Source organism: Rhinatrema bivittatum, chromosome 13 (genome assembly GCF_901001135.1).
Source record: "Rhinatrema bivittatum chromosome 13, aRhiBiv1.1, whole genome shotgun sequence".
Taxonomy (NCBI): domain Eukaryota; kingdom Metazoa; phylum Chordata; class Amphibia; order Gymnophiona; family Rhinatrematidae; genus Rhinatrema; species Rhinatrema bivittatum.
In genome coordinates this window covers 48,657,438-48,681,159 of record NC_042627.1, presented here as the reverse complement: position 1 = coordinate 48,681,159, position 23,722 = coordinate 48,657,438, and the positions used below count along the sequence as shown (strand labels likewise).

Genomic DNA, 23,722 nt, shown 5'->3' with positions numbered 1-23,722 from the left:
TATTGATGGCCTTTCCCAAGTAGTAGTTCTGGTATTATGGTCTATATAATAAGCTCTTCCTTTATCATCAAGTTTTTCTTCCCAACCCGGTGGAAGCCCAGACGACGTGGGCAATAGCTAAAAGTGTTAAAGAAATAAATTATGGCATTAATAAACAAAGACATATAAATCATTTACCTTAAACTATCAGTGCCAAATACAAATATATAAAAGAAACATCATAAACAATGTCTATCAATTCATGAATGTGCTTCTTAATTATAATTTTTTAATCAAGTCCAGTTGCATGCAGACCTGCCAAGTTTCTTTCCCAATTGCTTCCTATTGCAAATGCAGCATCCAATACTAGATAGAAATATTGTTGGGGGTGGGGGCAAGAGTATGGAGGAGGACAAGCCAAAATGACATTTCCACATATCAAGCCCACCCTCACCTGTGTCACATACCCTCACCCATTACAGAACAAGGGATCACAAGTTAGAACTACATGCAGACAAAAACTGAAATGGAAACCCCCAGCAATCAAGACTCTGCATGCAATGCAACATCAGAGAAATATAAACAAAAATGCATTTCTGCCTATACTGAGCAAAATACAAAGATATAAGACAGAGGTAGCAGCTCCTGTTCTGGAGAGCCACAAACAGGTCTGGTTCTCAGGGTATCCATAATGAATATGCATGAAATATATTTGCATACAATGGAAGCATTCTTCAGGCCCCTTGTCTTACCTCCTCCTCATCTCAGCCTTACCCATCTAAATTGCCAAGTCCCCACTGTCATCTCCCTCACTTAGTTGCCAAGTCCCCGCTCTCCCTCATCCCGAAGTCCCTGCGCTGCACCCATCTAATTATCTAAGTTCCCACTCTAATCCCCAATATCAAAGTCCCTGATCTTCCCCCACCCCCAAGTCTTGCAGTCCCAACATTTCTTAGACCCCATTCTCCCCCAAATTCCCCACAATCCTCAAGTCTGGGCTCTCCCCCAACTTACTCTCAATTTCATGAGCCCCTGCTCTCTCCCCAATCACTCACATTTCAATCCCTGAATCTTCCCCAACCCGTCGCCTTCACCACCAATGCTCTGGTCTCTGTTTTCCTTTGCTCCTTTCCCCCCCCCAAATCCCAGTATCTATGTTCTATCCCTGTGCGCTCCCATAACTCCAGAGTCTCCAACTCTTCCCCCATCCCAATCTCCAAATACCTGAAGTCCCCACTCTGCAAAAATCTCTAGTCTTTAGTCCTGCTCTCCATCTCCTCAACTTCAAACCATTTAAGCTCTTGCCTGTCTCCCCCTTTCTGTCCTAGCTCAGCACTTTTAACCCAGTTGTGGATGATCCTCCTGATGCCTGAGTCAGGGCCTCTTCTCTCCCCTCCCTCCTGTGGCCACACAGTTCAATCATCAGATGTTGGAATTGTGGAGGACTCTACAGGGAGCGCTACGAGGTTAAAACTGCTGATGTTTGAAACCCGCAGGTTGCCAGAAGTAGGACAGAAAAGAGATGCTGAGCCAGGAGAGGAAGGAGGAGGAATTATAGTTCTTGAAGTAATGTAGAGGAAGCAAACTATTTAAAAATGTAGCGTGAAAGAGACCCTTACAACCGGTACTGTAGGAAGTTCTTCTTGAGTATATGTTTGTAGACTCTCTCTTCTGGTCTGGTTCTTGAAATCACAAAAAGAGAAGAGAATAACCTTAATTTGCACATTGGTTAATTTTTGTTCAGCAGGGGTTTTCAGCTCAGTGCAATCAGGCCTCTACTAGGCTACAGTGCTATGAGCCTTCATTTCCAACTACCTGGTGTTTTACCATATTTTAAATCTTTTCCTCTCCCCTCTAGCCCAACCATAGCTGCAAGACTCCTTGGCTAGAGGCCACACACAGAGCATCGCTTTTCAGAACTAGGTATGTATACACCCAGAGTCTGGCCTCTAGGCCTCGCTTTGATGTGATGAATGGAAATCTATACCTCTAGGGACTATAAATGCTGTCTCTGTAGCATCCCAGATTGGTCCAAGAACAAGAAGCAGAGCTTGGAAACTAAACCAAAATCTCTCGCATGGCAACTTGCAGTGCATCAGGCCTGTCCAAATTTGTACTTCTATCTTAAATACTACAGATATAATTGCATTCCTTCTGAAAGCTAAAACTCTTTTTCAAATCAGAATTCAAATGTGCAAAAGATGGCATTTAGCTGCCATAAATGAATCATAAAAGTTGGTTTACTTATGACAGCTAAACTACTTTATATTTTCTAGTAAATGTCATATTTTGTTCATTTTAATCCTGACCTGAAGAAGAGAGTTTTAGCTCTAAAAAGCTAGTCATGAAATGTATTGTTAGTCCAATAAAAAGATATTACCTAACATACAAATATTTTTTTTATTTTTATTTGTTAACCTTTACTTCTGTGTATTCAAGTGGACTAACATGGCAACCACCCTGCTGTATTCCTTAACAAGTGTATTAGTAGAAACGTGACTCTAGAAATAAAAACATTTTTCCATTCATTTTAGTGAGGCCAAGTATGTTAAAATTTTAAATTTAGAGAAAAATGAATAAAGAATCTTTTTCTCAGAATGAACAGTGAAAAGGTTGCCAAAGTACTATTTAAAATAGTCCTTCAGTATTTAAAAATGCTTTCTCACAATTAATAAGTATTTAAAATGAAGGTATTTCATTAACAAATGCAGAGTATTAGGCAACTACAATTTCTACATATTGTAGTTACATATACTTATGGGATACAAAAATGAACTATACTATGTAGGCATTGCACATATTTATCTATAGATATTCTATTGATTTATGGAATTATAGCTTTGCCTAAAATTATGACATACATACATAATGTTATGTACTAATAGAGGAGCCTTAAAATTAACCAGGGCTAGGATCTGTCACCATGAGCCTTCATTCGCAACTATCCAGGGATTTTTTCTTCCTCTTTTATATCCCCTCCCAACTTCCTTTAGTCTAGTCCTCGGTGCGAGGGGGGGGGGGGGGGGTGCTCTTTCCCGAGCCTTACAATCATGGACCTTAAATCCAGCCATAGTACCCTAACCCCAGAAGACATGAACTTGGAATGAAACCCAGGTCCATCTACATGGCTGGACACAGCACTGCCACTGAACCAGTCCTGTTTTGTTTTTTTTGACAGATTGGGGTGGGATTGGGGACTTGGTGGGAGGGGAAGAATGTAGAGGAGATCATTATGTTTTTTGCAGATTGGGTTGGCAGTTCTCTATATATAATTTATTTATTTATTTTTTACAGATTTGGGTGGGAGAGTGTATTGGAAGTTTTTTTTTCTTCTACTAGACAGGTGGGAGATTGTTTGGTCATATAGCTTATCTTGAGATGCAAAACCTAAGAGGGGTCCATATTCAATCACTGAGCGGTTAGATAAGTTAGCTGAATACACCTATCCAGCTAATTTAACTGGAATATTCAGTGGCACTGCTGCACCACTGAATATACTCGGCTATCTTAAAAGTTAGCAAGATAGGTATACCTGGCTGACTTGCCTGCAGAATGGCCAGAGTTACCCCAAGAGTTGCTAACAATATGATTATTCTCATTTATTCTTTAATATGCATAAATCTATCCTGATGTCACATCCATGAATAATAATCTGACATAGCGTTTAACAGTTATGGGCTATAGGTGATGGAGGCCAGCTTCTGGGAACAAACAGTCATCCATCAATGTATTAATAAATGAGGGATTATATTGTAGGTCTGACATATAGAATATTAAAGGAGTTTTTGGTTATTATATAAGGGTTATATGTCTTGCTTAAAAAAAGTAATGCTTTCTTACAATGCAGGAACTCATTCGGACATTGGATGAACTTCCTGAAGTACTGAGTCTTGTGTTTAATTCTTCTGCAAGGTGAGACTGTATATCAAAACTGCTCTGCTCAGAAGATGCTTGAAGATTGTGGTTGCTGTACATTGTTGCCTCATCTTCAGTTATAATTTCCCAGCTCTATAAAAGGGAACAGTAATGCACTGAACACAGGAAAACATCCCATTCTTAAATTGCTAGATTCATTTTGTTATATTAATTTTTACCTCTGGAGACTCTCTGTTCTCTGGATTTTCAGTTTCTTCAGATATTTGCCGCCGGGTGGTAAATGCATGCTGTGCTTCCAAATGTATGCTCCCATTACCTGCACCAACTGTGCTATCCCTGTTAAGACAACAACATAAAAAAAAGATCACAATGAACACTTCATACTTTGTTGCTGCCTAATCTAGAACTGCTGCCATATAGGTCTAATGAGTTACAGCTGTTTTTTTTTTCATATAAGAAATTAGCAAGATTTTTAAATACATTTCTATTAACATCCCAGTTAATCTAAAATCTTGCTAAATTAGGAAGCATTCAAATGGAAAACAGTCTAGTTTATGGGCTTGAGAGATTACTCATCCACTAAGAAATACAAATTGTTTCAAGAGTGTGAATAAACTTCTGTATTGAATTAACAGCACAAGTAAATCCAACTTCTACAAGTATGTGTTTCAAAAAGAGAAACTATTAGATATTTCATTTCCCAGTCTTACAATGTAAAGTATTTGAGAATGGAGAGGCTCTGTACAACAAAGTTACTTATCTACAATGTGTGACATAACACAGTAATTGATGGCAGATAAATATCAAATGGTCAATCAAGTCTGCCCAGCAAACTGCTTATGGTAGCAAATGCCACTCCATGCAGATACTCCCTCTCCTTCTGTTAAGGATAGCAACTGCCACTCCGTGCACATTACCCCCACGCCTTTTATCAAGGGTAGTAAATGATGCTCTGTGCATATTCCCCCAACCCCCTATGCAGCAATGTTATACCTATAGTTTACCCTAGTTCTTCATTTCTATACTCTAGCCCAGGGGTCAGGAACCTTTTTGGCTGAGAGAGCCATAAACGCCACATATTTTAAAATGTAATTCCATGAGAGCCATACAATATGTTTAAAACTAAATACAAGTAAATGTGTGCATTTTATGTAAGATCACACTTTTAAAGTACAATAAGTCTCTGAAAATATTACACCAGGCCTTAAGACACCAATACATCTCCTATTAGGAAAACGGACCAAGTCAGGCTGCTATAGAATCCTACACAGAAACTACACGCCAGCAGAAAACCTCACCTGAATCACGTGCTGTCCCTCACCTAACATAGAATAAAGAGACCAAAACGCATAACAAGAAGCATGCAGACAAAAACTGAATTGGAAACTGCAACAAGCCAGAGTCTCTGTATGCAGTGTAACAAAGGAAAAAAGAAACATCACACATCCTTATAAAACAAATCAAGAAATATAAAATCATCAGCAGTAAAACTGTACTAACAAAAAGAACATATTTCGAAACAGCTGATGAGTGGAATATCCAATAATTAAAAACTCATATAAAACATTTCCAGATACCAACAAAATATTTCAAAATAGCAGACACAAAGATCCAGTAATGAAAAATAATAAGGATACAAAAATTTTTTGCTCTGCATACCTGGGAACGTTTGATATCCAGGTGTCCTGAGATTGTTCTGAATTAGCAGGAGGTGGGGTGGTTTGCTTGGAACTTTCTCCTCTCTCAGTCACATACCAGCGCTCTCTCTCACACTGGCTCTCAATGACACACCTATACACACATGCTCTCAGTCACTCACATATACAAATGTTTTTTCTCTCTCACTTATATAGGCTCTTAATTACACATTTACACACATGCTGTCTATCTTTTCACGCTTACACACACACAGGCTTTCAATCACATAAATACATGCTGTCTTTTTCTCTCACACACAGACTCTCATTCACATGCTTACAAACATGTCCTCTCTTTCTCTCATTTACACACAGGCTCTCAATCACATACTCACATGCTCCCTCACCTAAATCAGCTCTCAATCACACACATACACACATGGTCTCTCTCTCTCATTTAAACACAGGCTCTCAATCACATACTCACATGCTCCCTCACCTAAATCAGCTCTCAATCACACAGACACACATGGTCTCTCTCTCTCATTTAAACACAGGCTCTCAATCACATACTCACATGCTCCATCACCTAAACCAGCTGTCAATCAGACACAGACACACATGATCTCTCTCTTACTTATACACACAGGCTCTTAATCATACATACACATGATCTCTCTCACACACAAAGGATCTCAATCATACACACATACTCTTTCAAACAAACAGGTTTTCAATTACAAACTTACACATACAGGTTCCCAATGGTAAACTTACATTCATGCTCTCTCTCTCACAGGCAGGATCTCAATCACAGACATACTCTCTTTCACATATACAGGCTCTCAATCATTCACATACATGCAATCTCTCACTCACACACACAGGATCTCAAACACACATGCTTGCTCACTCATTCATTCACTCTCTCTCTCCCCCTTCCCCCCCCCCGGGAACTCGCGGCAGCAGCAGCCACCTCCCAACGCTAACCTCCTTCATTTTCAGCCCTCGCGGAGGCGAAGGCGGAGTCCCATCGGCCGCGGTTGAAGATTTTCATTTTCCTCCGAGCCGCGCTGCAGTCTTCTTCCCGTCGGACACTAGCGTGCCTGCGCGGGTCTTCCTGCGCAGGCACCCGATGCTCTCCACTTCCTCTTCCGGGCCGCGGGAAGAAGAGAGCACGTGCTCTCTTCTTCCCGCGGCCCGGAAGAGGAAGTGGAGAGCATCGGGTGCCTGCGCGGGAAGACCCGCGCAGGCACCCGATGACTCCAGCGCTGGCACCCGGCTGACACCCGATGACTCCCGCGCAGGCACCCAGATGACTCCAGTCGGCGTGCTCTCTTCTCCTCCCCCCCGCGGCCCGGAAGAGGAAGTGGTGAGCATCGGGTGCCTGCGCGGAAGAAGAGACCACGCTAGTGTGGTCTCTTCTTCCCGCGCAGGCACTCGATGCTCTCCACTTCCTCTTCCGGGCCGCGGGGGGGGGGGGAGAAGAGAGCACGCCGGTGCCGCTGACTCCAGCTGTCCTGCCGCGTTCCGCCCGGGCTGACAGCATTTTAAGCCCGGGCGGCGGAGGACCGGGGAGCAGCTGGGTCAGCGGGGAACCGCGAAGTATGGCGACACTTGTCTGCGAGCCAGATGCAGCCCTCAAAAGAGCCATATCTGGCTCGCGAGCCATGGGTTCCCGACCCCTGCTCTAGCCTCTAAGGATCTGCAGTGTTTATACCATGCCCTTTTGAATTCCAATATTGTTCTTGTCTTCACCACCTCTTCCAGAAGAGCATTCCAGGCATCTACCAACCTCTCTATGAAGAAATATTTTCTTATGTTGGTTCTCAGTTAACCTCCCCTGGAGTTCTACTGTTTCCTTTCCAATGAAAAGTTTGTGCATCATTAACACATTTCAGGTATCTGAATGGCTGTATCATATCTCCCAGCACCTCCTCTCCTCCAGGGTATACATATTTAGATCCTTCAGCTTATCCCTATAGGTCTTCTGATGCAGACACCACACCAATTTGATTGCCCTTCTCTGGACTGCTTCCAACCTGTTCTTATCCTTTTTGTAGATATGGTCTCTAGAACTGAACACAGTTCAGGTGAGGCCTCACTGAAGACTTGTACAAGGGCATTAATATCTTGGGTTTTTTTCCTGCTGGTTATTCCTTTCTCTGTGCAGCCCAGCATCCCTCTGGCTTTAGTCACCACCTTCTCACATTGCTTCATTGCCTTCAGATCTTCAGACACTATCACTCCAAGATCACTTTCCTGGTCCATGTACATTGGTATTTCACCCCATATTGCATACAACTGTTCTGGATTACTGCACCCCAAAATGTATGACTCTGCACTTCTTGGCATTGAATTCCAGCTGCAAACTTTAAACCACTCTTCAGGCTTTCTTAAACCACTTTTCATTCTCTCTACTCCTTCAGGCAAGTCCCCTTTGCTGCAGTATCATATGCAAAAAACCCCCTTTTAACTTCTTAATGTCACTCATTCAATAGTGCCAACATACAATATCCTAGAGAGCTATATGGCCATCTCCAGTCCTATATATTAGCTTAAAACAAGCCAACTCCATAAGGGAAGGGGGCAATATATATGGCTGATTATCCTGCTGTCCATACTCATTACAGGTAAGGAACTGTTTTCTCTGAGGATAAGCAGAATTAATCAGTCACAAATGTGTGAAATCCTAGCTAAGGGCTGTCTTCCAACCCAAAAGGGGTAAGAGCGGGAAAGAAGCCAACGGGTTAAACAAACAATTTTCCTATGAAGACAATCTGAAAGAATATAATGGGTTTTAATGGGGATGGAGTTGGATTCTATCCCTCGAACAGATTAGCCAAACCAGCTGTCATATTGGGAGTCAGTGTCCAGACACTAATGGGAATTAAATGTGAACTGAACTCCACATTATAGCCTTGCAAATCTCCTCAATGGCGGCCAACCTTAGATGCTGCTATGGCCCTAACATTATGAGCCGGCGACGGCGGTCCTCTACCTCCCCCCTCACAGGAACAGGACAGGAGAGACGAGGCACAGACAAAAGAAGAAAAACAGGCAGTACTTTTTTTTTTTTTTTTAACACACAGACACAGTTACCGGTAAATCAGGTCCGGGTCCAGCTGGAGGGAGGGAACCGGGCACCCTGATGTCACCCCCAGCCCTGATAGATGCTGGCAGTGGAGCTCCCCCATGTAACAGCGGCCTCAACCAGAGGGGATGGTCACCTCAGGACCTCATTACCCTCTGGGAGGCAGGCTCGGTGACCAGCAGGCAAGCCTCTGTGGTCTGAACACCAATCCGTCGTCTTCCTACTCTCAAACTGCTTTCTCTTTCTTTTTTTTTTTTTTACACACTAAATACCCACCTAAATCTAGGCCTCAGCACAGACTGTAGGTTTGGCACCCTCTCCACCTGCTAGGAGACAGAAGAATACTGCTGGACTGTAGGTGGCAGTTTTTGTTTGTAAACTTCTGTCTCCATCTGCTAGAGGGGGGGCCAAACCCAGGAGTCTGGACTGATCCGGGTATGTACAGGGAATAGGTGTTATCCCAGGACAGCAGGATGTAGTCCTCACATATGGGGTGACACCATTGATGGAGCCCTATTGCGGAAAACTTTCTGTCAAAGTTTCTAGAAACTTTTGACTGGCCCTGTGAGGCCACTGAGCATGCCCAGCATGCCATGATATTCTCTGCCACAGGGGTCTCTCTTCAGTCTCGTATGTAGCAATAAGCTTTAGCAAAAAATAAAATAATAAAACGTATCTGACCCAACTCCGCAGGGAGGCGGGTGGGTTTCGTGAAGACTACATCCTGCTGTCCTGGGATAACACCTACGGTATTACAAGGTAAGCAATTTTGCTTTATCCCAGGACAAGCAGGATGCTAGTCCTCACATATGGGTGATTAGCAAGCTAGAGGCTGAGTCATTTTGTAGTGAAGCAACAGTGAAGTATTGTTGTTGGAAATGAGGCAGCCAAAGATAACAGCAGATTGGATGTAGAAGGAGTTGGATTAAATGCTGAATCTTGTCGTCCTTGTTTGTCCAAACAGTAATGAGCTGCAAAGGTGTGAAGAGAACTCCATGTTGCTGCTTTACATATGTCAAGAAATGGCTCTGAACGATAGTGTGCTACTGAGGTTGACATTGCTCTTACTGAATGCGCCTTTACTCGCCCTTGGAGAAGAAGGCCTGCTTTTTCATAGCAAAACTGTATGCAATCTGCTAGCCAATTGGATAGAGTATGTTTACCTACTGCTTTTCCCGGTTTGTTTGGATCATAAGATCCAAAATGTTGAGTGGATTTCCTGTGGACTGCAGTTCGGTCTAAGTAGAATGCTAGAGCACGTTTATAGTCCAAGGTATGTAAGGCCCGTCCTCCTTGGTGAGAATGAGGTCTTGGAAAGAATGTGGGCAAAACTATGGATTGGAACAAGTGGAATTCCGTAACTACCTTGGGGAGGAATTTTGGATGTGTTCAGAGAACCACTCTGTCATGTAGAAAGTTTGTATAAGGTGAGTACATGACAAGTGCTTGCAACTCACTAACCCTTCTAGCTGATGTAATGCCTATAAGGAAGATAGTTTTCCATGTAAGAAATTTAAGATCACAGGAATTCATGGGTTCAAATGGAGAACGCATGAGTTTTGTTAAGACCAAATTCAGGTCCCATTCTGTGACAGGTGGTCGAATTAGTGGTTTGAGGTGAATTAAACCTCTCATAAATCTACTGATAAAGAGGATGTATGGATATTGGTGCATCTCCCATCTTGTTAATGTAAGCCGAGATTGCACTTACAGATGAGGTCTGGAGACCAGAGTCTGAAAGATGGCATAAATAGTCTAATAGAGATGTTGTGGGGCAGGAGAAAGGATCAATGTTCTTTTGCATGCACCACAAAGTAAACCTTTTCCATTTCGAAGAATAGTTCTCTCGAGTTGAAGGTTTACGTGAAGCTATAAGCCCTTGAGATACATTGGTTGAAAGATTGAGTGATTGCAAAATCAAGCTTTCAACATCCATGCTGTCAGGGATAAGGATTGAAGGTTGGGATGGCGCAACCGACCCTGATCCTGAGTTATGAGAGTGGGAGCTACACCCAGGCGAATTGGTTCTCTGATCGAGAGGTCTAGAAGTGTGGGAAACCATACTTGTCGAGGCCAATATGGGGTTATGAGTATCATGGACCTCTTGTCCTGTTGTAGTTTCAATAGAGTTTTGGTTATGAGCGGTATCGGAGGATATGCGTATAGAAGGCCTGAGTTCCAAGGGCGAGCAAATGCGTCCTTGGCTGGCTAGTGTTTCTGTCTGTGCAAGGTGCAGAACTTGTTCACTTTGTGATTCAGGTGTGACGCTAAGAGGTCTATTGTTGGTTGTCCCCAACATTGAAATATCCTCGTCTCTACTAAGGGATCCAGGGACCATTCGTGCGGTTGGAATTGACGACTGAGTCGATCCGCCACTATGTTGTGAATGCCTGCCAGATAAGTGGCCCGGAGAAACATGGAGTGTGTCAGGGCCCAATCCCAAATCTGTGCGGCTTCTTGACAAAGGAGATATGAGCCCGTACCTCCCTGTTTGTTGATGTACCACATGGCTACTGTATTGTCTGTTTGGATCAGAACAGTCTTGTGTGAAAGGCAGTCCGTGAACGCATGCAGCGCATAACGTATAGCTCGAAGTTCCAGGAAATTGGTTTGAAATGTTGCTTCGAGTTTAGTCCAAGTACCCTGGGTTTGGAGATTGTCTATGTGAGCTCCCCAGCCTAAGGTGGATGCATCTGTAGTTAAAGATATCTGTGGGACTGGTTGCTGGAAGGGTAGGCCCTTGCGCAAATTGTCCTTGTTCGCCCACCAAAGTAGAGATGAACGTAGCTGGTGGGTTACTTGAATTGAAGAAGACAGTGGTTGAATGGCTTGGATCCATTGTGATCTTAAAGTCCATTGAGTTACCCTCATGGCTAGTCTTGCCATAGGGGTGATATGAACTGTGGAGGCCATGTGGCCTAGTAATGTCAGAAACTGATGAGCTGTTGCTTGTTTCTTTGAGTGAAACATGTTTGCCAGCAGGGAAAGTGTGTCTGCCCAATCCCCGGGTAGAAAACGTTTTGAAAGTATGGTGTTCAATTCTGCTCCTATAAATTGAAGCAGGTGAGACGGAATGATATGGGACTTTTGATAATTGATGAGAAATCCCATGGAGTGAAGTAGAGTAATGGTTCAACTGAGAGAAGCCAGAGCTCCTTGTTGAGATTGACTTCTGATGAGCCAGTCGTCTAAACAGGGAAAGACATGGACACTTTCCTTGTGCAAGTGTGCTGCTATTACTGCCAGACATTTGGTGAATACTCTGTGAGCAGAGGCAAGTCCGAATGGTAGTACTCTGTACTGGAAATGTTGATGACCCACCATGAAGCGCAGATACTTGCGATGAGGAGGGAATATTGGTATGTGAGCGTAAGCGTTTTGAAGATCCAGAGAACAAAGCCAATCTCCTGTTTGAAGAAGTGGAAGCATGGTGCCTAGAGAGACCATCCTGAACTTTTCTTTCTTCAGAAATTTGTTGAGATTTCTGAGGTCTAGGATGGGACATAGTCCTCCAGTTTTCTTTGGAATGAGGAAATAGCGGGAATAGAATCCTCTGCCCTGCTGAGTCCAGGGCACCGGCTCTACAGCTCTGGCTCTCAGAAGGGTGGATAATTCTACTTGTAATTGGATTATGTGATTTTCGCTTAGAGGAAGAGGTCTCAGAGGATAAATCTCTTGGAGTTGAGAGGAAATTGAGTTGGTAACCTCGAGATATTATTGCAAGTACCCATTGGTCTGTTATTTGTAACCAATGGTTGTAGAAGCAGGATACTCTGCCTCCTACCAGAAGATCTGGTTGAGGATTGAAGAGATGGCTTTGGTCTCCAGGAAAAGCCTCAAAAGCCTGCAGCCGGTCCCGTCTGTGGCGAAGGTTGAGGCCTAGCCGCCCTAGGTTGTCTGGGCTGAGCTCTTTGCTGCGGCCTAGAAGATCTTCCCTTTGATGCTGGAGGGTAATAACGCCTCTGCCGATAAAAGGGTCATCTAGATTCTTTTCTTGGAGGCCGGCGAGATGCCTGGGTAGCAGAATCCTGTGGAACTAACAAAAGTTGGCGCTAGGTTTCTGTGTGTTCTTTTAATCGTGCTACAGCATATTGCACTTTAGAACCAAAAAGGTTTTCACCAATACATGGTAAGTCAACTAACTTTTCCTGAACTTCAGGCCTGAGGTCTGAGGCTTTAAGCCATGCCCAACGTCTTGCACTTATACCAGAGGCCACTACCCTGGAGGCTGTTTCAAAACCATCATAAGTGGCTCGGACTTCGTGCTTGCCAGCTTCAAGTCCTTTATGAATGATTGCTTGGGCTGCTTCCTGATATTGCTGTAGCAATGAAGTTGAAAATTCTTGCATTTGTTTCCACAGATTCCTCTGATATTGAGTCATGTATAAATGATATGATGACATTCTTGTATTTAACATGGCTCCTTGATAAATTTTCCTACCCAGGGAATCCAAAAATCTATGATCCTTGCCTGGAGGAGTGGAGGAATGCGGCCTTATCCTTTTTGATTTCTTTTGTGCGGATTCCACACCCACTGATTGGTGTGGAAGTTGTGCTTTTTGGTAGCCGGGAACAGACTGTACCAAATAAGTAGTGTCTACTCTTTTATTGATAGCAGGTACTGAGCATGGGTGCTCCCAGAGTCTATGCTGTAAGTCTAGGAGGACTTCATGGACAGGTATGGCTAAAGGAAAATTAGTTCTTACCTGTTAATTTTCGTTCCTGTAGTACCACGGATCAGTCCAGACAGTGGGTTGAGCCTCCTTTCCAGCAGGTGGAGACAGACTAAAACTTGAAGGATGCCCTATATCAGGACAGAGCCTATCCTCTACCCCTTCAGTATCACATATGTCAAAGCATAAAACAACAAACCCAAGAATAGGATCAAGCAAGTAACTGTAAAGCTCAACGGAGCAAATATAGAATAATGTAGAAAACATGGTATACCTATATGCTGTTGCATCAACTTGGTATAAGAAAATGACCAAGGCTTCTGGTGTAATTGCTCAGTAATCTTGCACAAAGAAATATATGGAAATCTGCAGACCTGCAAGAAAACAAGCTTCGAGAGGACAGAAGACAGACAGGGAAGGGCGTCTGGACTGATCTGTGGTACTACAGGAACGAAAATTAACAGGTAAGAACTAATTTTCCTTTCCTGTAAGTACCCGGATGTACCAAAGCTTCCCTAAACTGGGTGGGACCGAGACAGTCCCGCTCGAAGCACTTGCCGCCCAAAGGAACCGAACACCGGAGCATGTACATCCAGATGGTAGTGCCGAGCAAAAGTGTGCAGAGACATCCAAGTGGCGGCCCTGCAAATCTCCTGCGGGGAGACAGATTGACTCTCTGCCCACGAAGTAGCCTGAGAACGCAGAGAATGGGCCTTCAGACCCTCAGGAAGCGGACGACCTTGACAAAGATACACCGAGGAAATGGCTTCCTTCAACCACCACGCAATCGTGGTCTTAGAAGCCTGTTTACCGCGGTTGGGACCACTCCAAAGGACGAAGAGATGGTCCGATACCCGGAAGTCATTGGTGACCTGGAGATAGCGAAGCAAGACTCGTTTTACATCTAGCCGACGAAGATCGCCACCCGCCGTACCCGCAATCTCCTCCGGAGAGAACGCTGGGAGTTCGACCGATTGGTTGAAGTGAAAAGCGGAGACAACCTTCAGCAAGAAGAAAGGAACCGTGCTGAGAGAAACCCCGGAATCCGAGAAACGCAAGAAGGGCTCCCGACAGGACAGCGCCTGAAGCTCGGAAATACGGCGAGCAGAGGAAATAGAGACCAGAAAGACAGTCTTTAGAGTAAGATCCTTGAGCGTAGCGTGGCGAAGAGGCTCAATGGGAGCCGCATAGAGAGCCCGAAGGACTAGGTTGAGACTCCACGACGGACACGTGGCCTGAGAGGGGGCGCGGAGGTGTCTAACGCCCCTGAGGAAACAAATCACGTCAGGGTGAACTGCTAAGGCATGACCGTCCACCCGACCCAGGAGAGAGCCGAGCGCACAGACTTGAACGAATAGAGAACTGAAGGAGAGGCCCTTAGAGAGACCCTTCTGAAGAAAAGAAAGAATCAAAGGAATCGAGGCGGAGCGCGCAGGGACACCCGCCTCCGTACACGCGGACTCAAAAACTTTCCAGATGCGCACATAGGCCAGAGAAGTCGACTGCTTCCGGGCTCGCAGCAGGGTGGAGATGACCTCCTCCCTATAACCTTTGCACCTCAGGCGACGCCGTTCAAAAGCCAGGCCACAAGACAGAAGCGATCGGCCTGGTCGAAAAATACAGGCCCCTGCCGGAGGACACGAGGGAGATGACAGAGGCGCAGGGGCCCGTCCACCGCTAGATTGATGAGATCCGTGAACCACGGTCTTTGCGGCCACTCGGGAGCGACGAGAATCACCGGTTCCCAGTGGAGCTCGATTCTCCTGAGAACTTTCCCCACCAGTGGCCATGGGGGAAACACGTACAGAAGGACGTCCGCTGGCCAAGGTAGAGCCAGAGCATCCACGCCCTCTGCGCCGTGCTCCCTCCAGCGGCTGAAGAAGCGATTGGCCTTGGCATTGCGCAGAGTCGCCATGAGGTCAAGGTGAGGAGGACCCCACCTGTCCACTATCAGAGCCATGGCCGCGTCCGAGAGCTCCCACTCTCCCGGATCGAGCGACTGCCAGCTGAGGAAGTCGGCTTGAACATTGTCTTTTCCGGCGATGTGAGAAGCCACAAGGCACTGTAGGTGACGCTGCGCCCAAGCGAGGAGACGGCTGGCTTCTAAGGCTACCAGGGGACTGCGAGTGCCCCCTTGGCGATTGATGTAGGCCACTGTGGTGGAGTTGTCGGACAGGACTCATACCGCCTTGCCGCGGGTCAGGGGAAGGAACTCCTGAAGCGCCAGGCAGACCGCCAAAGTTTCCAGTCGATTGATGTGCCAGCGCAACTGAGTCTGCGACCATGTTCCCTGGGTGGACTGAGAAAGGCAGACCGCACTCCAGCCCAACAGGCTGGAGTCCGTGGTCACTATCGTTCACTGTGGAGCTTGAAGAGGCATCCCTTGCAGAAGATGAGGAAGAGGCAGCCACCACTGTAATTCGTCAGCAGTAGAATCCAAGAACGGAAGGACTACGTGGAACTGCTCAGACACTGGCTGCCAACGGGACAGCAAAGCTTTCTGTAACGGACGCATATGAGCAAAAGCCCAGGGGACAAGGTCGATGGTAGAAGCCATGGATCCCAGGACTTGGAGATAATCCCAGGCTGTCGGGGAGGGTAGGGCAATCAAGTCTGGACCTGATCGATCAGCTTGAGGGCTCGCGCCCGAGGTAAGAAAACCTTGCCTACTCGGGCGTCGAAGTGGGCTCCCAGAAATTCCAACTCCTGGGAGGGCTGAAGCTTGCTCTTGGAAAAGTTCACTGTCCACCCGAGAGAGGAAAGGAGCTCCAAGACGCGCTCCACCGTCCACCGGCAAGAGGTCTCCGACTTGGCCCTGATGAGCCAATCGTCCAGATAGGGATGGACGAGAATCCCCTCCCGGCGCAAGGCCGCTGCTACTACTACCATGACATTCGTAAAGGTGCGAGGAGCGGTCGCGAGGCCGAAGGGGAGAGCTCAAAACTAGAAGTCCTGGTTGAGAATGGGGAATCAGAGATACTTCTGATAGTCGCGGTGAATGGGAATATGAAAATAAGCTTCTGCGAGATCGAGAGAAGCAAGGAACTCTCCGGGGCGGACCGCCGCAATGACCGCCCGCAGGGTTTCCATGCGGAAGTGGGGGATCTTGAGAGCCCGATTGACCCTCTTGAGGTCCAATATTGGGCGGAAGGACCCGTCCTTTTTGGGCTGGCGCCGATTTCCCTTTCCGGGACTGGGACCACCGCTCCCAGATCCAGAAGCTTGGAGAGAGTCTGGACCACCGCGTCCCTCTTGGCCCGGCCGCAAGGCGAGCAAAGAAAGAGATCTGGAAGTTCCCTGACGAGGTCGAAAGCGTACCCGTCTCTGATAATGTCGAGGACCCACTGATCCGACGTGATCTTGACCCATTCCTCAAAGAACAGGGAGAGGCGTCCGCCGAGGTAAGGAACCGAGGAATGGGTCGGCTGAACTTCATTGCGTGGCAGGTTTAGCGGCGGCACGCACGGGCTGGCCCTCGCGAAAGGGCCGTCTGCCACGAAAGGACTGTGACCAGGACTGCGCACGAGAAGATCCCCCCCTCACAGAACCGCCCTGCCCCCGAGAAGTGAAGCGACGCTGGCCCCTGAAGCGAGAGCGAGAGGCCGCGAAGGATTGGAAAGACTTAGGGCGGTCCTCTGGGAGCTTATGGACCTTGTTGTCAGCCAAGGAGTCCATAAGCTTCTCAAGATCCTCGCCAAAGAGCATCTTACCTTTGAAGGGCAGCGTGCCCAGCCGAGTCTTCGAGGACTGATCAGCCGACCAGTGGCGTAGCCAAAGGAGCCTCCGGGCCGCCACTGCCGAAACCATCGCCTTCGCCTGGACACGGACCAGATCGTAGAGGGCGTCCGATACGTAAGCAGTGACTGCCTCCAGACGTTCGGCTTGTTCTGCCTCACCTGGTGGAAGCTCCCGGGTGCAGAGAAACTGTTGGACCCACTGGAGGCCCGCTCTCATCATGAGACTGCTACAACAAGACGCCCCGGACCCCAAGGACCAGAACGTCGAAGATGTGCTTTAGGTGAGCCTCCAGCTTACGATCTTGTGAATCCTTCAAGGCCGTGGAAACTTCCACCGGAATCGTGGTGTGCTTGGCCACAGCAGAAACATAAGAATCCACCGATGGATATCGCAACAGCTCCAAGCCCTCCCCCGGGAGGGGATAGAGCTTATCCATCGCACGCCCCACCCGAAGCGCACCCTTAGGAGCCTCTCCCATTCCCGCAGGATAAGGAGCTTAAGCATGGGGTGGAAGAGAAAGGCCGAGGCCGGAGCCCTCCCAGAACCGGGTTCATATCCTTAGGGAGCGAGGACATGAGATTATCCACGGAGGGACTCTCCAGACCCAGCTCCTGCAAAACAAAAGGGAGGAGGGGCTCTAATTCCTCCTTACGAAAAAGACAGAGGGCTCTAGGGTCATCCCCCTCTTGGGGAGGGCATCCGCCGAATCCGAAGAAGCAGCGGGGTCAGAGGACACAGGAGACACCAGGGAGGGGGGGGGGGGGGACGACCCCCGGGACCACCTGCACCCGAACTGGTCCCTGGGGCTCCGCGGCCGGTCCAGTGGTCAACAGCGCTGAGCGAGGGATTTTTGGCGGGGGGGGGGGGGGGGGGGGGGGAGGCTTTCGTCCATCTCATGCAGGCTAGCTAGATAAGATTTGTGCATGAGGAGGACAAAATCCGCTGAAAAAGGGACCCTGGATTTGGCGGGGGGGGGGGGGGGGGGGGCGAGGGAAGGTCAGGACCCCCCCACCTGGGCACCCGCAAGGGCCAAATTGGGGGTTAAATCAAAAGAATCTGGCCCCCCAGCCCCAGGGAGCACTGAAATCGGCCCCGATGAAAAATCCAATATGGCGGCCGTTCCCGGGCTCTGCCAACCCGGGAAAGGCCTAGCCATGCCGGGAGGAGTGGAGCCCCGGGCCTAAATTTGCTTGTCCTGCCGAGGAGGGACCTTCCCACCCGGCAGGCAAGCAGTACAGAGGCCCTGCCGCGAAAAACGCGAAGAGGGCAGCCACAAGAAAGGCAGGCTGCCAGCCGGGACATAGCTAAGCCACGGCTGAAGAAAAAAAAAGCTGAAAAAAAAAGCTTGATTGACACAGCCTGCACAGCAGGAGAGAGCAGGCGGGAAACCTGCTGCCTTCTGCTTCTCTGGCTGCCGGTTCTAGCCCTACTCTGACCAGAAAAAAATAAAAAAGCTGGTCAACTGCTGCAAATAAGTTAGAGGTAGGTAAGTACCTGCAACTTATTGAAAGTTTGAAACTTTTAAACTCTTTTTTTTTTTTTTTTACTGAGCGCAGCAGCGGGTTAAAAACCCTCTCGGCAGCCAGAGGGGGAACGAGGCCCAGAGAGCGTCGGTCCCCACACCTGGAAGCGTCCACGGACTCAGGACTATGCAGGCAAACCCCTCCTGCAAAAGGGGCAAAGCCCCCCTGAGCCGGGCAAGAGCTGGTAGACTGACATCTCCCACACAAAAACAGTAAAAGCACTAAAAGAAGGCAAAATTTCCTTCATAGATTTTTTTCCTTTGTTTCTAAAACAAGCGGGAATCAAAGAACTACTTGCTTGAGCCGAAAAAGAAAGAAGAAGAGGCTGACTAGCCTACAGCAGAGAACCGAAGGGGAGATGCTGCACCTGCTGGAGACAGACGAATACTGAAGGGGTAGAGGATAGGCTCTGTCCTGATAGGCATCCTTCAAGTTTTAGTCTGTCTCCACCTGCTGGAAAGGAGGCTCAACCCACTGTCTGGACTGATCCGGGTACGTACAGGAATACGTGTTTTGGAGGATCCACAAATTGGAGGACCTCCAGTGTTTGCTGTCTAGCATCTTCCTCAGTTACCAGGGTGAAGGGTATGGTGTCCGCCATATCCTAAACAAAGTTTGTGAAGGATAAATCCTCCGGTGGAGATTTCTTCCTTTGTTCTGGAGGGGAAGGATCTGACATAAATCCTTCAGTGGAAGTGTCTGTATGCCTGTCATCCCATGTCTCATATGGATCGTCCTGATGTGGAGACATTGGAGAAGATCTTGGTGGATGAGGAAGTCCAGAAGGACCTGGCTGCGGATCATCTATAGGTATCCGTCCAGGAATGTCTTCTCGTGGCTTAGATGGAATGGCACCGACGATTTCATCAAATTTCTTCATGAGAAGTTGGTACAGTGCAACTTCAGGATGTCCTGGAGCCCCAGGTGACATTGGCATCGACAGCATCAGGTCAGGCATCGGCGATGGAATCGGTGTCAGTATTGATGGTCGCCTTGGTATTGACTTAGGCTGTGGTGCCGGCATTGGTGCAAGCACTGGAATCGACATCTGTTGATCCTTTAAGGCCTGGAGCACTGCTTGATGGATGAAATCCGACAATTCCTGCGTAACAGCTGGTGCAGGCAGAGCAGCTGTATGCGGTGGCAGTGGAGGTGTCAATGTTCCTTCCACAGAGCCCTGTGGAGGTTCGACAACTGGTGTGTCTCTATGGGATGAAGGCCTTGGCTTCTGAGGTACCAGTGTTTCCTGGCTTCTAGACCGTTTCGCGGTCGATTCCTCCGGGGAGAGAAGCGCCTCTAGTATCGATGGGTGTCGGTGTCGATGGTGGTGCTTCGAACAGTGTTCGGTTTAGTCATTGTGGAGGGAGATGGAAGAACAGGAACAGGAGATGGCAGACAGGAACAGGAGATGAGAAATAAGTGTGATACCAACAGCTATTGAGGGAGATATTCACATTTTGTGTTTCTTTTCAACATTATGATTACAATAGCTGCAGAAGAATAACCCTTCCTGTAGTTACACGATGTTAGGTTCCATATTAGGAGCTACCACCCAGGAAAAAGATCTAGGCATCATAGTGGATAATACTTTAAAATTGTCGGCTCAGTGTGCTGCAGCAGTCAAAAAAGCAAACAGAATATTAGGAATTATTAGGAAGGGAATGGTTAATAAAGCGGAAAATGTCATAATGCCTCTATATCGCTCCATGGTGAGATTGCACCTTGAATACTGTGTACAATTCTGGTCGCCGCATCTCAAAAAAGATATAGTTGCGATGGAGAAGGTACAGAGAAGGGCAACTAAAATGATAAAGGGGATGGAACAGCTCCCCTGTGAGGAAAGGCTGAAGAGGTTAGGGCTGTTCAGCTTGGAGAAGAGACGGCTGAGGGGGGAATATGATAGAGGTCTTGAACGAGTAGATGTGACTCGGTTATTTACACTTTCGAATAATAGAAGGACTAGGAGGCATTCCATGAAGTTAGCAAGTAGCACATTTAGGACTAATCGGAGAAAATTCTTTTTCACTCAACGCACAATAAAGCTCTGGAATTTGTTGCCAGAGGATGTGGTTAGTGCAGTTAGTGTAGCTGGGTTCAAAAAAGGTTTGGATAAGTTCTTGGAGGAGAAGTCCATTAACGGCTATTAATCAAATTTACTTAGAGAATAGCCACTGCTATTAATTGCATCAGTAGCATGGGATCTTCTTAGTGTTTGGATAATTGCCAGGTTCTTGTGGCCTGGTTTGGCCTCTGTTGGAAACATGATGCTGGGCTTGATGGACCCTTGGTCTGACCCAGCATGGCAATTTCTTATGTTCTTAAGTTGTAGATGGAATAAATGCTCCATCTTTTCTTGGCAGGCTTTTCTTCCCTTCGCGGTCATTTCTGCACATTTGGGACAGGTTGTTACGTCATGTGTTTGACCCAAACAAAGCACACACTCAAGGTGTGGGTCTGTAATGGACATTGTCCGATTACAGATGGGATATTTTTAAAATCCCGTGGCCATTTTAACATTGACAGCCATTGATGAAATGAGAAGAAACGTGAGAGGAAAACATTTTACTCATTTTTACTCAAAGAGTAAAAACGAGACAAAGATTTACTCACCAGCCGGTGGAAACCTGAGAGATCCCGATGTGGGAGAGAATGAATGTGAAATCTGATTTTTTTTTTTTTTTTTTAAGTCAGACAAAAAAACTGTGAGGAAACTCACAAAGGCTCCTGCTCCACGATGCCTACAGCAGCACGGAAAAACGAAGACTGAAGAGAGACCCCTGTGGCAGAGAATATCATGGCATGCTGGGCATGCTCAGTGGCCTCACAGGGCCAGTCAAACGTTTCTAGAAACTTTGACAGAAAGTTTTCCACAATAGGGCTCCATCAATGATGTCACCCCATATGTGAGGACTAGCATCCTGGTTGTCCTGGGATAAGAATCATTTCACTTTCAACAACCAGGCTTTAAAGGCCAGAGAATGAATGTTAGGAAGAAAATGTTCCTTGATTCTGAATGATCAAGGTTGGGACAGTGCCCAATCTGAAGGAGAGGAAACCAAACATCACGATCAAGAAGGTGCTATAAGGATCACAGTTCTTTAGTCTCTTCTGAGTTTTAGCAGGGGAACTGGAGAATATGCATACAAAAATGGTATCCCCCAATGTGGTGGAAGGCAATTGATAATCTGTCTTCTGATTTTCCCCTAGAGCAGGAGGTCAAGACCGTCTTGGTCACTACAGTTGCAGATAGGTCTATATTGGGTATTTCCTACTCCAGAAATACATTTGCCACCTCTTAATCCAGGGACCACTTGTGGGGTCTAGAATACAGTTGAGCCTGTCTACCAGGTTGTTTTCCTTTCCTGCCAGATATGTAGTTCTTAAGGTTATTCCATGAAAATTGGACCACTACCACATCTAGACAATCTCCCAAGTAGAGGAATAAACCCATTCCTCTCTGCTTATTTAGGTAGAACATGATTATCTAGTTGTTTGTATTAGGTCACTTTTGTTGGTCACCTGATCTCTGCAGTTTATAATTCTATGAAATTGATACGATAAAGTTTTTCCTTAACTGATCAAGGGTTGTAGGTGTGAAGCCATTGAGTATGAGTCCTCCAGCTAAGGTTGGAGGCATCTGTCATCAGAAAAATTTGGCAAAGGGGAATTTGGAAGGACAGCCCCAAGGTTAGATAGACATGGGAAAGCCACCAGTGACAAAGATGCACTCCTCTAGTCCTTGAATAGCTTGATTCTGTGAAATCAGAATAGAAAAGATCCTCTTGGTATCGTAGGGTCTTCATTACTAGGCCAGTTCTGCAAACAGTAGTGCTGTGGAACAAAAAGCAGAGCTAAGCAATTTGTTTTTGAATGTGTCTAAAGTCTTATGATCTGATTAAGAAATGAATGATTAAGTCATAACTATCTGAAAACGAGAATTATTTTAAGCCCGCACCTGGAGTATTAGATCATAAATGAAACTCCAATTATTCCCCTTTTTGTAGGAGATAAACATGTTTTCCAGTTGAAAGAGTGAAAAATATCACATTATGCTCCATCTAAGATAGAAGACTAAAAGACAGCTTGTCCTCGGATCTAAAATGGTCGATAAGACTTAAGACAGAGAAAAGGGGCATCTTATAGCTTACATCATACTAATTACTAATCAGTATATCTTTGGATGAAGGAATAAACCCCATCCATGATTAAGAACATAAGAACATGCCATACTGGGTCAGACCAAAGGTCCATCAAGCCCAGCATCCTGTTTCCAACAGTGGCCAATCCAGGCCATAAGAACCTGGCAAGTACCCAAAAACTAAGTCTATTCCATGTTACCGTTGCTAGTAATAGCACTTATCCACATTAAATTTCATCTGCCATTTCGATGCCCAATTTTCCAGTCTCACAAGGTCTTCCTGCAATGTATCACAATCTGCTTGTGATTTAACTACTCTGAACAATTTTGTATCATCTGCAAATTTGATTATCTCACTCGTCGTATTTCTTTCCAGATCATTTATAAATATATTGAAAAGTAAGGGTCCCAATACAGATCCCTAAGGCACTCCACTGCCCACTCCCTTCCACTGAGAAAATTGTCCATTTCATTCTACTCTCTGTTTCCTGTCTTTTAACCAGTTTGTAATCCACGAAAGGACATCACCACCTATCCCATGACTTTTTACTTTTCCTAGAAGCCTCTCATGAGGAAAGTTGTCAAACGCCTTCTGAAAATCCAAGTACACTACATGTACCGGTTCACCTTTATCCACATGTTTATTAACTCCTTCAAAAAAAGTGAAGCAGATACTAAATATTATGTACATCCCTAATCACACCCCCCCTCCCCTTTCCAGTCCCTGACCTGACACCACCCCCCCCCCGCTCACCTCTCCTTCTCTCCTCCTCCCACAGGATATATTATGTTAATAATCGCCCAGGATAAATCTCTAAGTCTCGCTACTCTATGATTTTTAGTTGATTATTTTATCACTCTGCAGTTGTTATCGTTTTAAATCTTTCCTGTCTTCCAACTCCCATGTTTTTCGCTCCCTGTTTTTTGTAACTTTACCTTCTACTTAGCTGTTAATTGGTTTCCCCTGTTATATTGTAAACCGGTACGATAAGAATTTAAATAAATAAATAAATACATGATATACGTTCCAGTCACAGGAACTATATGCATGCTTGAGATCCACA

General features: G+C 46.3%; 1 protein-coding gene across 1 annotated transcript in view; it reads right to left on the bottom strand.

Annotated features, from left to right (window-relative positions):
• Positions 1 to 23,722, bottom strand: part of NEDD4 (NEDD4 E3 ubiquitin protein ligase) — a 582,598-nt gene that overhangs the window by 248,419 nt on the left and 310,457 nt on the right. Inside the window, exons 10-11 of the mRNA XM_029574322.1 lie at positions 4,074 to 4,191; positions 3,841 to 3,987 (exon numbers count right to left, since the gene is read on the bottom strand). Of these exons, the coding sequence (XP_029430182.1) occupies positions 3,841 to 3,987; positions 4,074 to 4,191 (265 nt within the window). The remainder of the gene's footprint in view (positions 1 to 3,840; positions 3,988 to 4,073; positions 4,192 to 23,722) is intronic.